Raw genomic sequence first — 13667 nt, 5'->3', positions numbered from 1 at the left:
CTGGAAGGAGAGGAGAAATCCCACAGCTCTGAGATCCACATGAAGCTTGAGGCAAGTTATTTTTCAGACAACAAAATAGCAACCTAAAGTTCATTTGTTCTAACTGTGCTTTACCTGGCATGTAAAGCTATAGCCAGAATGTGTGGAAAGAAACTTCTAAGTTTCTTTAAGAAGCTTCTTTGATCCACTATGCCTGTCTGACTGGCAGAATGGGCTGGATCTGCTCAATCCAAAGCTACTCTCCAGTACCAGATAACAGGATAAGGTTTATTTGCTGTCTGGCTGCCAAGCAAAGTGCAAACTTGGAAGTCAGCACACAGCTACTGCGATGCTGGGCACCTGTGACACAGCAGCCTAGCAGCTTTCCAGAACAAATACCACACTCGACATCATCACATTTCTTCTCCTTCTCCTGTTCTCTTTTCATTCCCTGACTGGAAAGACAATTTAATGTCCAAGAATGGCAGAGCTGAGGACCACAGAGGGTGTGAGCAGGGAGCACATCACAGGTAAATGAGCCCAAGCTCAGCTACCATTTGAGACCATGCTGTGGTAAGAGCACAAGTCCAGATGCCATTTGAGACCATGCTGTGGGTTCGTTCCCCAACTGCTCCTAACTCTCTAGGGAGCCTCAGTAATAACGCTGCTATCCTAACAAAGCTGCTCTGATGTTTCATAGAAGCCAAAGTGGTCACCAGACACAAGACAACATCACTGTACAGCTAAGGTAACATCTATGGTTTTTACCTCCCTAAAATCCCCAGCTCAGAATAACCGCTAGCTATACTAAATCCCTTAAACACAGTGACATTACCTATCTTCATCTGGAAGTTGTTGAATGAATGTTCATTAATGTATTTCATTTGGTCCATTAACCTCATGGCAAAATCAGCCAGAGCTTTGATATGTGTCTTCCCTTCCTTGTCGTATGTGGAATCGTTGAGGCCTGATGCGGCCATGTATGTACTGCCGATGGTCTTGATCTTTTCCAGCTGCCGGAATTGGTCTTCACTTATTATCTGTTTCACAAGAGCAAAAGACGTGAATAAACCTTGACAAACACATACATGCTGCTAATGTCCTCGCCACATGTCATTCCTTGGTACAAGTACTACAAAGTACTGCGCAGAGCCTCCACTACTCAAAATATAGGAAGAAAAAGACTTAGATATTCAAAGAAGGAGCAACAAGGGAATGAAAGGGATTTTAATGTGAAAAAAGTAGAATTAAAAGACATCTAGAGTGAGGAGAAATGAACTGTGGCACAAGGATTTCAATAAGCCACCTTCCTCCAGGAGCTCAGCAAAGCCCAGCTAAACTCATTGATTCGGTTCACTCTGTCCACCCAGACTTTCTGTGACTTACTTCATCAAAATCAGCAATGATCTCGTTGAGCAGTCTCAGACACTCCACTCCTTCGTTATTGGCCTCCAGCTCCACGTAAAACTCTGAGAAGTTGCTTATGGAGGCAAACATGACAGCCACACACTCGCAGGACTGGTAGTACAGTTCATCATTTCGCCGCTCCTGAGCCAAGAAATGGGCTGCCACGTCCTTCGGCAAAATGTTGTGGAGGAGGCGTCTGTTATAGGCCTGCAGCTCCTCCATTTCTTCTTTCTCTTCAGTGGCCTAGTTTAGGAGGGAGAGACAGTGATGTGCTTACTCTTTTGGTAACTGCTCTGGGGAGGAAAAAGCTGAGAATGAATTTGCAGGGAGTGCAGAAGCAGAAGAAAGGGGGAAACTGCAAAGGAGGGCAGAACCAGAGATACACAGAAACTTGTGTTTTGCAGTGGAAGAGGGTCCATCTCTGTGTGCACACGTATGTAAAAGCAGGCACAGAATAACACCGAAATCCAATGTTATTGTATTTCTGGGCTCTGATTTGGGTAACCTCTACAAGGTCTGTTCTTTTTGGGGAACTCCACTGCCATCCTGCCATTCAGAAGAACACACATTTGGCTTTCCCAGTCAAGCACAACAGGTTTCAGGAAGAAAAAGACCATTGCTAGAATCTGATTGCATGAGTGTCATTAAATTACAATCCTCTCCCTGCACCCCCTAAATGCTCATGTAGCTGTACTCTCCAAGCCCCACCTGATGAAGGGAGAAGGGATAAACTCCCCACATCCCTTAACTACATGTTGGCATAAGCAATAATGACTTTGTGCTTGTGACTTTGCTTGTGGGTGCTGGTTTCTGAAACAGGACATCTGAAACTAGAAATAAGCAGGAAAGGACCCTTTAGAAAGTGGTATGTCTGGACAGAAGAAGGAAAATGTTTGGCTCTGCCTGGGGACACAAATGCTTTGGCCAACTGAGCCCAGACCTGGATCAGGCAAGTCGGCTCTTCCCTCCAATTGTAAATGAGGATAACAATGTTTATCTGCTTCCCAAGGAGCTTTAATTAATTGGTGTTTCCTCAGTGCCTCCTACTCAAACCACTGAGACCTGTTATTAGAATGATGTCCTGCCATCCAGAAGGTAAAATAATCTATATAAAATATTCAGTCCTGCAGTCGCCCAGCTGTGAGTCCTGGGCAAGGCTGAGACCTGTCCTGGTTGCTTGAGAATCACATACAATGCCCCAGTATCACTGGTGGACACAAGTAGCAAAAATTAACACTGCACCCAGGAACAGGAGCACAGTGTGGCATTATCTGTAGTGTCCTGGTTATCCAGTGCTGCTGCCTAGGGGCTAATGAAGGCTGGATATCAGGCCAGTTCCCACTGCTTAACAAGAAAGTGAATGAAAATGCAAATGTGAATCTTTCACAGCCCTGAACACAGCAAACTAAAGCTCACTGAACTCTGGGAAACAATTCAGGAGTGAATACAAGCCTCTTACATTTACAGATTGTGTTATATTACAGGTTCTTGCAACAGTGACAGGCTCAGTTGCCCAAAGTAATTACCCTCCATCTTCAGATCTACAACCCATTACTGTGGGGACCATTGAAAGTACATTTACAACAAACGAGGGGTTAAAGTAAATAACCAGGATAAGAAGCAGTGAGTATGCAAAGGACCACAGAAGAGGAGAGCCCAGGTATATGTCAGGTCCAGATTAAATTCAAAGGCTCTTTATAATGCTCCTCAACTTGATAGAATAGCTCAGTAGCTTTGTATTAACGCCAGTGTTCCTCCAACACAGCAAACAGCACTAACCTGGAGTTTCCAGAGGAAATCAAGCCTTGCAGTGGATTCCACTTGCTGGGCATGCAGGTACAGTGCCAGGACAAAGACCGTAATGATGACAGGGGTTACAATCTTCAGCGCGACTCGTGTCACTGCTGGAGAGCTGCAGCCAACGGAACAGCAGAATCTCCCAGTTAGTGTCAGAGTGGAGGAGCACAGCTTAGGCACGCTCCGCAGTTCCCACTTCAAGGCTAACCAACCTCTGAAGAAATGTCTTTTCTCTTTCCCCTCCAAGCATGTGTTTGGTAAATGGACAAACAATACCTGCAGAAAGCTGAGGGCTTGGCTCATAGGTGCTGATTTCTAAAGGAGGTCTTCGAAACTAAATTTAATCCAACTTCTTTAGAAGGGTTAGCAGCAATATAAAAGCCATTTTTTAGAAAATGGCCATACATGCTCAGCCACCACCATGCTTGGCAAAACCAAAATGCTGCCAGCTCTTTGGATTAGTCAGTGTCTCCTGCACTGGCTGCCGCAGCCTGCTAAGTCTAGAACTGTTCTACACTTACTGTTTCTGTAATTAGTCACTTCTTAATGGCCTTTGTTTTGTAAGTATTCTGTAAGTAAGTTCAAAAACCCATTAAGACACATTTCCATTTCTTCTGACAAGCAGGTCAATAGAACCTGTTAAATCTGAATTACAGTTCTACGGGATGAAAATACTGTTTTGATAAAACCTTTGACTTGTAATTACAAGTAAGCTGTATGAGGTTGTCTATAAAGCAAGTTGATACTTGTCCCACAGGAAAGAGGAAGCTCTGAGAGTAACTATATGTGCAAAAGGGCAGTACACAGTCCACTCACGGCATTTGCACTGTTGCACCAGGTCACAGCCATGCATAGTCAAATACCAGACACTGCTGGTGAGCCAGCATGCTGATATTGCACCTTGTGATCAGAACATGCCCACCAACAAAACCCCGTAAAAATATTTCATGCCAAAGTGACTCACCACAACGTTCCATTTGCAGACACGCTGAAAAAAACCACAAACACTAGGTTAGAAGAGTGTTTGGCTCCCTCCAGCCCTCGTCATGTAACAGCACCTTTGCAATGTGCCACCTCTAACACTACGTGGGGCTATAGCCCCTCAGAAGCAGAAAACTGCAAAGAGATGGGGTGGGGGAGAAAAAAGGTCTGAGCTACCCTCAAAAACCCACAGTGGCAGTGCAACATGGTTAATGTGGCTAGAATATCTGAGAAGCATTAAGAGTCAGAGAATCATTTGGGATTTTAATGTCAGTGTAGGATGTAGTAGCAAATAGGAGGATGCTTGGGCACCTGTCACTACTTCATTAGGTCAAGCTGGAAAATTCGACCTAAAGAAGGAAGCTTTGGGCTAATACTTTATTGGGTGATAGCACCTCTCTGCCCCGTTTATTGTAGCACGGAGATATGTTTAATCCCTTTAACTAGCACTACTGCCTTCTTCTGCAAGTTACTCATCTCCAGTTTTGTGCCTAGCTGTGGGTATCACACATGAGGGCACTGAAGAAAACCCTTATGTGGCTTGCTATTACTACTTACAATACTGTAAAGTACTTGTATGAAGCAGAGCTGCTGGAGAAGATGGAGGGTGTGCTTTTCTTACAGTGAGAGGATGGAAAAGAGCTTTCTGGTATGTAGTAGCTGTCTGAGTTCCTGACTGATTGCTTAGTGCTGCTGAGTTTCTTCTGAAGTGTGGGTGGCTGAGAACCATGTACATGGATCTCATAAAATACTAGTTAAGTGGAAAGAAAGAGATCAGTGGTAAAATTACTGTAGTGTCATTGATGCAATTACAGCTTTGCAGGCTACTAATGTGCTACATCTTTAGCCCAAGAATCTCACAGCTGTCTCGAGAGCTTCAGGCCGTAGTTTTCTGGGGCTGAAGGAACCTCTCGCTATAGAATCAGAGATAGATACTATAAAATCATCAAAAGAGATACTATAGATCATCAAAATTGAAATAGCCGAGGGAGCCTAACTGGGCATAAAATTAAGAAGTAAAAGCACAGTTACTCTTTAACCTTGTTTGTTCCGAGACATTTTCTACAGCTCCAAGCATGGAATTTCTTCTGACATGGATTTTGCAACTCACCATTGTCTTGCATACAATCTCTTGTATACAATCTCTTGGCCAGCTCCAGCACAGAACATGTGAGCTTGGACGTGGACCCAGTTTGGGAACCCTGGCGACAGTGACTCCCACCCTAAAGGTTGGATCTAGCTGGAGATGCTTCCCATGTGCAGCATGATCCCCCTTCTCCCTTGTATCACTACCTGGCCAAGAACAACTCACAGTGCCCCAAAATCACTCTGTCTTATGATGGGAGCCTGGCAGATCTCACCCTCTGCACTGGGGCTGCTGCTCACTGTGGGTGTTACATGCTCTAAAATCTTCAATAGAGATTATGGAGGGCATCAAACCCAGTATTTACAGTAATGCTTTGGTAAGTGAAAATGCCCAATGCAAGCAGTAATGGTGTTACATTGGTTGCTCCCCCATGGGACAGACATTTCCAGCAGCAGATGGCTCTTTAATTACTGGAAGGCAACACAGAGACAAGCTCAGCAAATAACACTCCTGCTCATTAAGTGCACATTTTTAGCAGGAAAGGTGATTGATTTTGGGGACAGCTCCCATAGGACAGGGCATCTCCCTTCTTACAGCCACGATGCCAGGGGACAGCCCTCTAAATTACAAATTGCTGGGCAAAGCTCTTTGGGCTTTGCAGAAACTCAACTTGGAAGATCACATTGGTCCATCACATCTTTAAACCCAACTCATTAGTTCTATGTTCTGCATAGGGAAAAGGTAGTATGGTAGCTCTGTGCATCTAGTTATACTTCGTGTGTCACCACGCTGCTGTGTAGCTGCAGTGAAGTCTAGCAGCTCCCAACGTACTATACTCAGCTTCTCAGTTGCTTGCATATTGGGCTGGTTTGTATACAGAAGTGTGAAGTCACATCCGCATTGCTTCTAATTAGTCAGTGTAGCATAATGGCTGCAGAGCAGACAGTAATTATGTAGAGGCAACGGGCACCAAATTAAAGTAGTATGAGGATATGTTGGTTTGTCTGTTTGGGATTTTTTTACTATCAGCTGGACAATAAGGTACAACTTTGAACTATGTGGTACATGCTGAGCTCCCATTTCCCACAACACACAAATGGACTGCCAGACATCGGGACAATAAATAGCTGTCCGTGGAGCTCTCCAGACAAAACAAATTGTCCTGCTTTCAGACGGGATAAGGCTAACTTTCTTCCTAGTAGCTGGTAGAGTGCTGTGTTCAGGATTTAGTGTGGGAATAATGTTGATAACACGCTGATGTTTTTAGTTATCATTTGTTGCTAAGTAGCATTTATATGAAGTCAAGCACTTTTCAGTTTCTTGTGCCCTGCCAGTGAGAAGGCTGGAGGGGCACAAGAAGCTGGGAGGGGACACAGCCAGGACAGCTGACCCCAACTGACCAAAGGGGTATTCCATGCCATATGATGTCATGCTGTGGGGAAACCTGGCTGGGAGACACTGCTCAGGGACTGGCTGGGCATTGGTTGATGAGCGGTGAGCAATTGCATTGTGCGTCACTTGTTTTGTACGTTCTATTATTACTATTAACATTATAAGTATTTTCTTCATTTTCTGCCCCATTACACTGTCTTTACCTCAATCCAGGAGTTTTCTCTCTTTTACTCTTCCAATTCTCTCCCTCATCCCACTGGGGCCAGGGGAGTGAGTGAGAAGCTGCGTGGGGCTTAGTTGTCGGCTGGGGTTAAACCATGACACAAATGTAATTTGTGAGAGATAATACAGTAACACATAAAGCTATTTCTGGGAAAACATGCTAACCTTCTGCACTTTATTACTGACATTTGGATTGTGCAGTGACGTAAATTATACTTCTAAGTGCTGTAATTTCGCTTAGTGCTTGACTTACAAGAATGAAATGATATTTGGGACATAAAATGCTTTTATTTCACTAATTGTGTTAGAATAGCTTCTGCTGTTGGAATACATAACATCTACAAATAAAAGTAAAGAAACCTCATTCTCCTCATACCTCTTCAGGAAGCTCCATGGGGTTTCCTACATAATTTAATTCACTTGAGTTAACAAAATGATTCAGGTGATTACTGCCAATAGCAATAAAAGCCACACCTCCATTAATTAGTAACGGGCACACAGGAATGCTAACATCATGGAATACTTATGTGAAGGACAGAAGTGACCAGGTACCTCTGGCTTGAATGTGTTAATGGCCATCAAAAAATTTGAGCAACTATAAAAGCTATTTCATGACATACAAGATAGCACTGGGAAGAACCATGGGAATCTTCTCAGCCACCCTCCTGTCTAAGATAGGAGCAACCACAGCCATCATCCTTGACAAATTATTTCATCTAAATTGGTGCTTTCTAGATCTCTGATGGTTCTTTTCTGCTCTGGACTCTCCATTATTGTGAACTGCCTTCTTGCTCTAAACTGGAAAACGTATTCCAGGTTAGGCCTTCCCACTCCCAAGTAAAACAACGGCCTACTTGTCCCTTACCAGCAATTCTCCTTATTATATATCTTAGTACTATGTTCATCTTTAGACAACACCATGATTCTACTGACTCACATTCAAGTACAATTGTTACCTACAAGAGGAAATCATCAAAACAAGTACTTAGCACAACAATGCAACTCCCAGGGAGAAATGAAACTTGTGGAAGAGGGTGGGATTGTGGATGTACCAACTTTCCCTCCCTGGCGTGACCTTCAGGAGTGGGGTAATCGTGTCAATGGAAGAAGGTTGCCAGCATGATTACTGTGTGATCTGGTGATGACAAACTACCTTTTGTAAGTAAAAGGGCAACTGTCAACTCCCGGTTAGCCCAGGCCCTTCTGTTGGGAATTGTGCTGAGACCAGCTATGATACTGACTTTTCAAATGTGGACATGGGTCCAACAGCAAGTGTCAGGTGATCACTAGCCAAGCAACAAACACCACCATTCCACCACCCCATCTGGGTTTGCTATACCAGATGTCTGAACATCTCAGTGGTTCATTATCACATCCCTGAGCCAGCTCAGGTTTGCTAGAGGTTTGTTGGGTTTTGCCTTTTTCCTTTTTTTTTAATTTTATGAGAAATGTCATTTCTATATTGGGAGTGTAATAGCAGGAGAATGACTAACAGCTCCCCATTTTTGGAAGAAAAAGAAATACAGATCCACTTGGATGCCAGTTATATTTTCTTAGTAGATAGCTCATTAGTCGAGTTCCACATTAAAGAGGCCTTAAAGTTTTGCTACTCTTCAGAGCAGCACAAAGACTTTAGTTTACAGCCATGCCTTCTCTGGTATCATGCACTTCCCATTCTTGTACCACTGCCTCAGCATTCATATCCATCTAATGGCACACTGAAATCATTGGGTGAAAGAAATGATGTGAAGATTTTGGAAGTAGCACTTACTAGGTGTTAGCTGTAACCAGGAGATCTGCATTGTCAAAAAGGTTGACCCCTGGCACTTCCACAATGAGAACATATATAAATTCAATGATTAACATAAGGATCAGTTTTCCAATACAGCTGATCTGAAGGAACACAGAGCAGGCCAGGAGACTCAATAAGACACTGTAGGTAAAGTACTGCATAAAGACAAAAAGGAAAAAAAACAACCAGAGATGAATGTCAACTGGATAAATCAAACTGAAAACAAAGGGAACTAAACAGAGGGATAGAAAGGGATTGGGATTTACGTAGTTGAGCTGACTGAACATGTAAACCTGGGGCTGCCTGTGGAATTCTCCCACATTACAAAACATTTAAGTGTTAAAACTGAACTGATGGAGAGGAAGACTCTTGCATTCTTCATCAGGTGTTATTTGCTTAAGAGGCATAGGGCTCACAACCCAAGAGTGTGATATAGGTTTGTCCTTGATGTAGATACTGAATTAGCAGAAAGCATCATCCAGTGATGCTGGAATAATTTGTCCAGTTCTAGACCTGAATTCAAATATCTGCACAATATATAGGACTATGGGTATTAGCAATTCACACCACCAGGACAGATACCCGCTTGAGGCCAATTGGAAAGTACTGACCCTGCTGGTGTGACATCAGCAATCCATCGGCAGGACACAAGCTGGACAAACTTTTACCAATGCCCAACACCACGACTGTTTTTCTGCCAGCAGGTGCACAAGTGGCAGCGGAGCTGTGGCAGCAGCTTCTGCCAATCTGAGAGCTGCATGCTTAGCATGACAGTGCTTTCAAATGAGACTGCATGTGCCATTTACGGCTCCTGTGAAACCTAGCATGGATGCAAAATGAGCAGAGGCATGTTATTCAGCTCATCACCTTCCTGCTGTCAAATCTGTGATGATTTAAGTTTCTACTCTGTCTGGACAGGCCTATTTCTGGCAAAAAAAAAGTGTATCAGGTGCCTGAGGCAATCCAGCCTTTCAGTTAAAAGCAAACCCCAGCTGAAGTAGAAATACGATTATGTTCTGAGCTCATTTATTAATAGTTCATCGCAGCTATATTAAACCAGAGAAAATAACTTATGCAGTTTGTAACTTGATTCTTCAGTTTCTAGAAAATGGGTGGATGTTCCCTGTGGCTGAGGGGTTGCATCCCACCATTTGGGAACAACAGACAATGCCTGTACCAGGTCCAATATCTGACCTGCAGAGCACAAGGGAGGGACTCCCCACTTAACCCACTGACCAGCAGGACCTGGTTCAAGGCTGCCATAGCACCCTCATCATACAAAATGGTTGTTCCTTATTGCTTAAAATCCCTCTGCCCTGAAACAGCATTCCTGATAATCTCGTGATGGGCGTAGACTGTTTCTAGTTCTCTGTTGTGCCAGTTTTTGGTCCTGGGTGTTTCTGCAGACATACTTTGTCTTTTGAAAGTCAAAGTAATGGTGTTCTCAGAAACCTCACTGAATCAGATAGGGATCATATTCCTGTTAGGTTAAATGGAAATGGGTTCAGTGGGATACCAGGACTTCCAGCAGCACCTTCAACATCTGGATAACAGATCAGCCATAAATCTGTCAGGTCCCCATAAACCCAGATGACCTTGACATAAGTTCTGCTTCCAATCTAAATGGGCTTTTTAGCTTTTCAGTTTCCAGTAGATAACACGTAGTGTCTACTCAGAGAAAAGTCTTGAATAGCTATATAACAACTTGTTTTTATGAACAATTTGCTCTGAAGAGGCAAGATTTGTATTTGTGAATTGAAACAGACCACTATCAGGGCTGCTAACCTGCCTGACAACTGAATCTACGATACCCATAGTAAAAACAAGTGAAGTTTTTAATCAGGATGTAAAACAATGGAGGGAAGGGTTGAATCTATGACTAGACACTGTTTTTTAGTGAAGCGATTTTCAAGTAACACTAAGCACCCACAAACTCCTTCGAAATGACTTGCAGTTCTGCATGCCATTAAGGACTTCATGGAGAAAAGCTACGTCTCCTGCTGCAGGCAGGATCCAGCAATTATAAAGCCTACTGATTATTCAGCCCTGAAGGAACTTAAACATTAATGCGGTCTCATGATAATAACTTCAGACACTTAAGTTTGTGCGCAGTAGCCTCTGTCATTCTATAACATCAGTCAGGAGCAGCCTTGCTTTCCTCTGACTCACTGAGATTTGTCACACAGGTTTTATAGCCCCTTCTCAGATCAAGCTCTACAATTCATTTTTTTCAAGCAGTACCTCTGGAAAGTTGCAGTTGGGCAAAGAACTGTCACAGAATCCCTGCAAGGTGCCCAGGCTGTAATTGGAAGTCAGGTTGCTGATAAGGCATATGTCCACCTGGTCCAGGGTGATGTTGTATTCTGCAGCCATGCAGCTGGCAAGATCCACAGTACTACACATGAACTGAAGAAAAAGATTGTATTAAACTCAAAGGCACAAAGAGAAGAAAACAAAATAGCTCACATCAACTTAAAAACCCCTTGGAAAATGGCTGTAGCAAAGTGCAAAATATGCAAACTTTAATCACCAGCTTCTGTTTTACTGCATGTGCAATGTCAATGGATTTATACGCCAACATATTAATTAATGAAATCCAGGCAGTGCACTCTAGAAAGTTAGTTTTGAGCTCAACTTCACATACAGCTTCACAGGCAGAGGTGCTGTAGATATTATACATACAAGTATATCCTGCTGTGTGTGATAGGGTCCTGGTGTTGCTCTGTTTCTGATAATGGGAATTTCTGAGCTGATAAGTTTCCCCTGCCATCACTGAAGCTTCTGCTGTGTGTCCTTCTACAGGGAAGACTTTTGCAGCAAGGCTGAAAGGCTGATGTGCTGTGTTATGCTGAGGAAGCAGCAGAGGCCCATTCTGATCTCCTCCACATGCTGCTCCATTTGTCCATTCTGCTAATTTTTACACTAAGTAGTTCATGACTGCAAAGAATCACACATTATGCAGAAAAACAAAGCTCTAATTTCTGCATGGTGCTCAGCAACCCACAGCAGCTCTTTGCAGGTGACTATGGGGGAAGGTGGTGGGGTGTCAATGCCATTGAGCTAGTGCCTCACATTCAAGTACTTCAATTGTTTCCTAAGTCTTCACTATGTGTACAGGGAAGCTGAGGCAAGAGCAAGTTGTAGTCTGATTTGGAGTACTGTGTGCAGTTCTGGTGTCCTCAACATAAAAAGGACATGGAACAAGTCCAGAGAAGGGCCATGAGGATGATCAGGGGCTGGAGCACCTCCCATATGAAGACAGGCTGAGAAAGTTGGGGCTGTTCAGCCTGGAGAAGAGAAGGCTGCGTGGAGACCTCAAGTACCTGAAGGGGGGCTATAGGGATGCTGGAGAGGGACTCTTCATTAGGGACTGTAGTGACAGGACAAGGGGTAACGGGTTAAAACTTAAACAGGGGAAGTTTAGATTGGATATAAGGAGGAAGTTCTTTACTGTAAGGGTGGTGAGGCACTGGAATGGGTTGCCCAGGGAAGTTGTGAATGCTCCATCCCTGGCAGTGTTCAAGACCAGGTTGGACAAAGCCTTGGGTGATATGGTTTAGTGTGAGGTGCCCCTGCCTATGGCAGGGGGGTTGGAACTAGATGATCTTAAGGTCCTTTCCAACTCTATTCTACGATTCTATGATTTTTAGATGTTTAGGCCTCTCCGTGCTAGTGCAAGTCAGTGCTGCCACAGCTGAGGCCATAGCAGAGGAGCAGAAGGCCATGTGAAGTCTGTAGTTAACTCCAAGCTCACAGCTTTAACCCCAGGCCCATCTCTCCCCCACTCCGCTTCCCTTAAAAGATCAAATAGATGTGTGCAAGGCAGAGAATATTGGTTTCTTTAAAAGACATTCCACCTTCAAGCCATTGGTACAAGTCAGAAACCAGCAGCTGCAGGGTTTTAGAGAACAGCCTAACTCTCTCCGAGTCTGAAATCATCAGCAGTGTTCGAATGCAAAGTCCTGAAAGTTCAACTCAAAACAAAGTCTTCCCAGTCCCTGTTAGGTGATTACTGTGCTCAGAGGAGGACACAGCACTCTGCAGAAGGCTGGCACAAAGCCTGTGCAACACTAAAGTGCCACTCAATACCGTGGGTGTTAAATGACACATCAGCCTCATGCTGGCCCTTCATGCAGGGGTACACTTCAGGCTTGGCTTATGTACTCAGAGCAGAAGGATTTAAAAAAAACAATATGGGCACAAGTTGGTGCCAGGCATATAATAAGCTACAGGGATGTGGCTTTTGGGCTCCGATTTGTTTTCTATGCCCAAATAGCAAAAGGCAACTGATCTCAAGATGCTGTAAGCATTAGGCAGGATTACATTAAACCCAAGGGCTGTAATAAGTAACCATGCTGCTGAGCACCAATAAGAAAACCATGCAGAACCAAAAAGAAATAATGCACATACCATGTTGACAAAGGCAGATAGAAAAACCAGGATAATGGCAAAGACTCCAACTAAGGTACTATTGGTCCTGGACTGTACAATCTTCTTAGAAAGAGTCTGGAGAGGAGCTGGGAAAAGCTGCACGTGAGGAAAAAAAGAAGATTAAATACACGTGAAGAATCATTGCTTGTTTTGTAGATTACAACCTGCATCTGAGCTGCCCACATCCTTCAGCGCGGTGTCTGAGTGGATGCTGCGCAGGGGTTAGAGAATGATGATGGGGGATGGCAGCTCCGGGACAAGGGTGAGCAGGAACATGACCGCCTCATGGCAGCAGGCCCAGCTGGCTCACCAAGTCTGCTCAGTCCTTCCTAATGGGAATGATGGCTCCTGAGCCGAGATAGCATGTCTCGCAGGGCTGTGCTCATCCTGTCGTGAGAAGCAAACCACAAGCCATCTGCAACTGAAACAGCCGGGAGCTTGAGCCTGTGAATTACTGGATTGAAAATTAAAAAAAGCAGCAATGAAAAAATCCATGTCATATCCTTTTGATCACAGGAGCGCATCATAGCACTTTCTGGTGCCATTGCAGAAGCAGGCTGCTAAAAAAACCAGGCTAGT

The 13667-nt window shown here is 44.0% G+C and overlaps 1 protein-coding gene across 1 annotated transcript in view; it reads right to left on the bottom strand.

The window, feature by feature from the left end:
• The window catches only part of ADCY5 (adenylate cyclase 5), a 221261-nt gene that overhangs the window by 4217 nt on the left and 203377 nt on the right, over positions 1 to 13667 (bottom strand). The window contains exons 13-19 of the mRNA XM_062607077.1: positions 13068 to 13184; positions 10899 to 11063; positions 8637 to 8812; positions 4148 to 4171; positions 3166 to 3298; positions 1366 to 1629; positions 815 to 1019 (exon numbers count right to left, since the gene is read on the bottom strand). Of these exons, the coding sequence (XP_062463061.1) occupies positions 815 to 1019; positions 1366 to 1629; positions 3166 to 3298; positions 4148 to 4171; positions 8637 to 8812; positions 10899 to 11063; positions 13068 to 13184 (1084 nt within the window). The remainder of the gene's footprint in view (positions 1 to 814; positions 1020 to 1365; positions 1630 to 3165; positions 3299 to 4147; positions 4172 to 8636; positions 8813 to 10898; positions 11064 to 13067; positions 13185 to 13667) is intronic.

The sequence above is a fragment of the Pezoporus occidentalis genome, unplaced genomic scaffold (assembly GCF_034315485.1).
Source record: "Pezoporus occidentalis ecotype Australia unplaced genomic scaffold, CSIRO_AGI_Poc_V1 ctg12, whole genome shotgun sequence".
In the NCBI taxonomy this organism is placed as follows: domain Eukaryota; kingdom Metazoa; phylum Chordata; class Aves; order Psittaciformes; family Psittacidae; genus Pezoporus; species Pezoporus occidentalis.
Note: the sequence above shows the minus strand (reverse complement) of the source record. Positions and strands in the feature narration are given on the sequence as shown.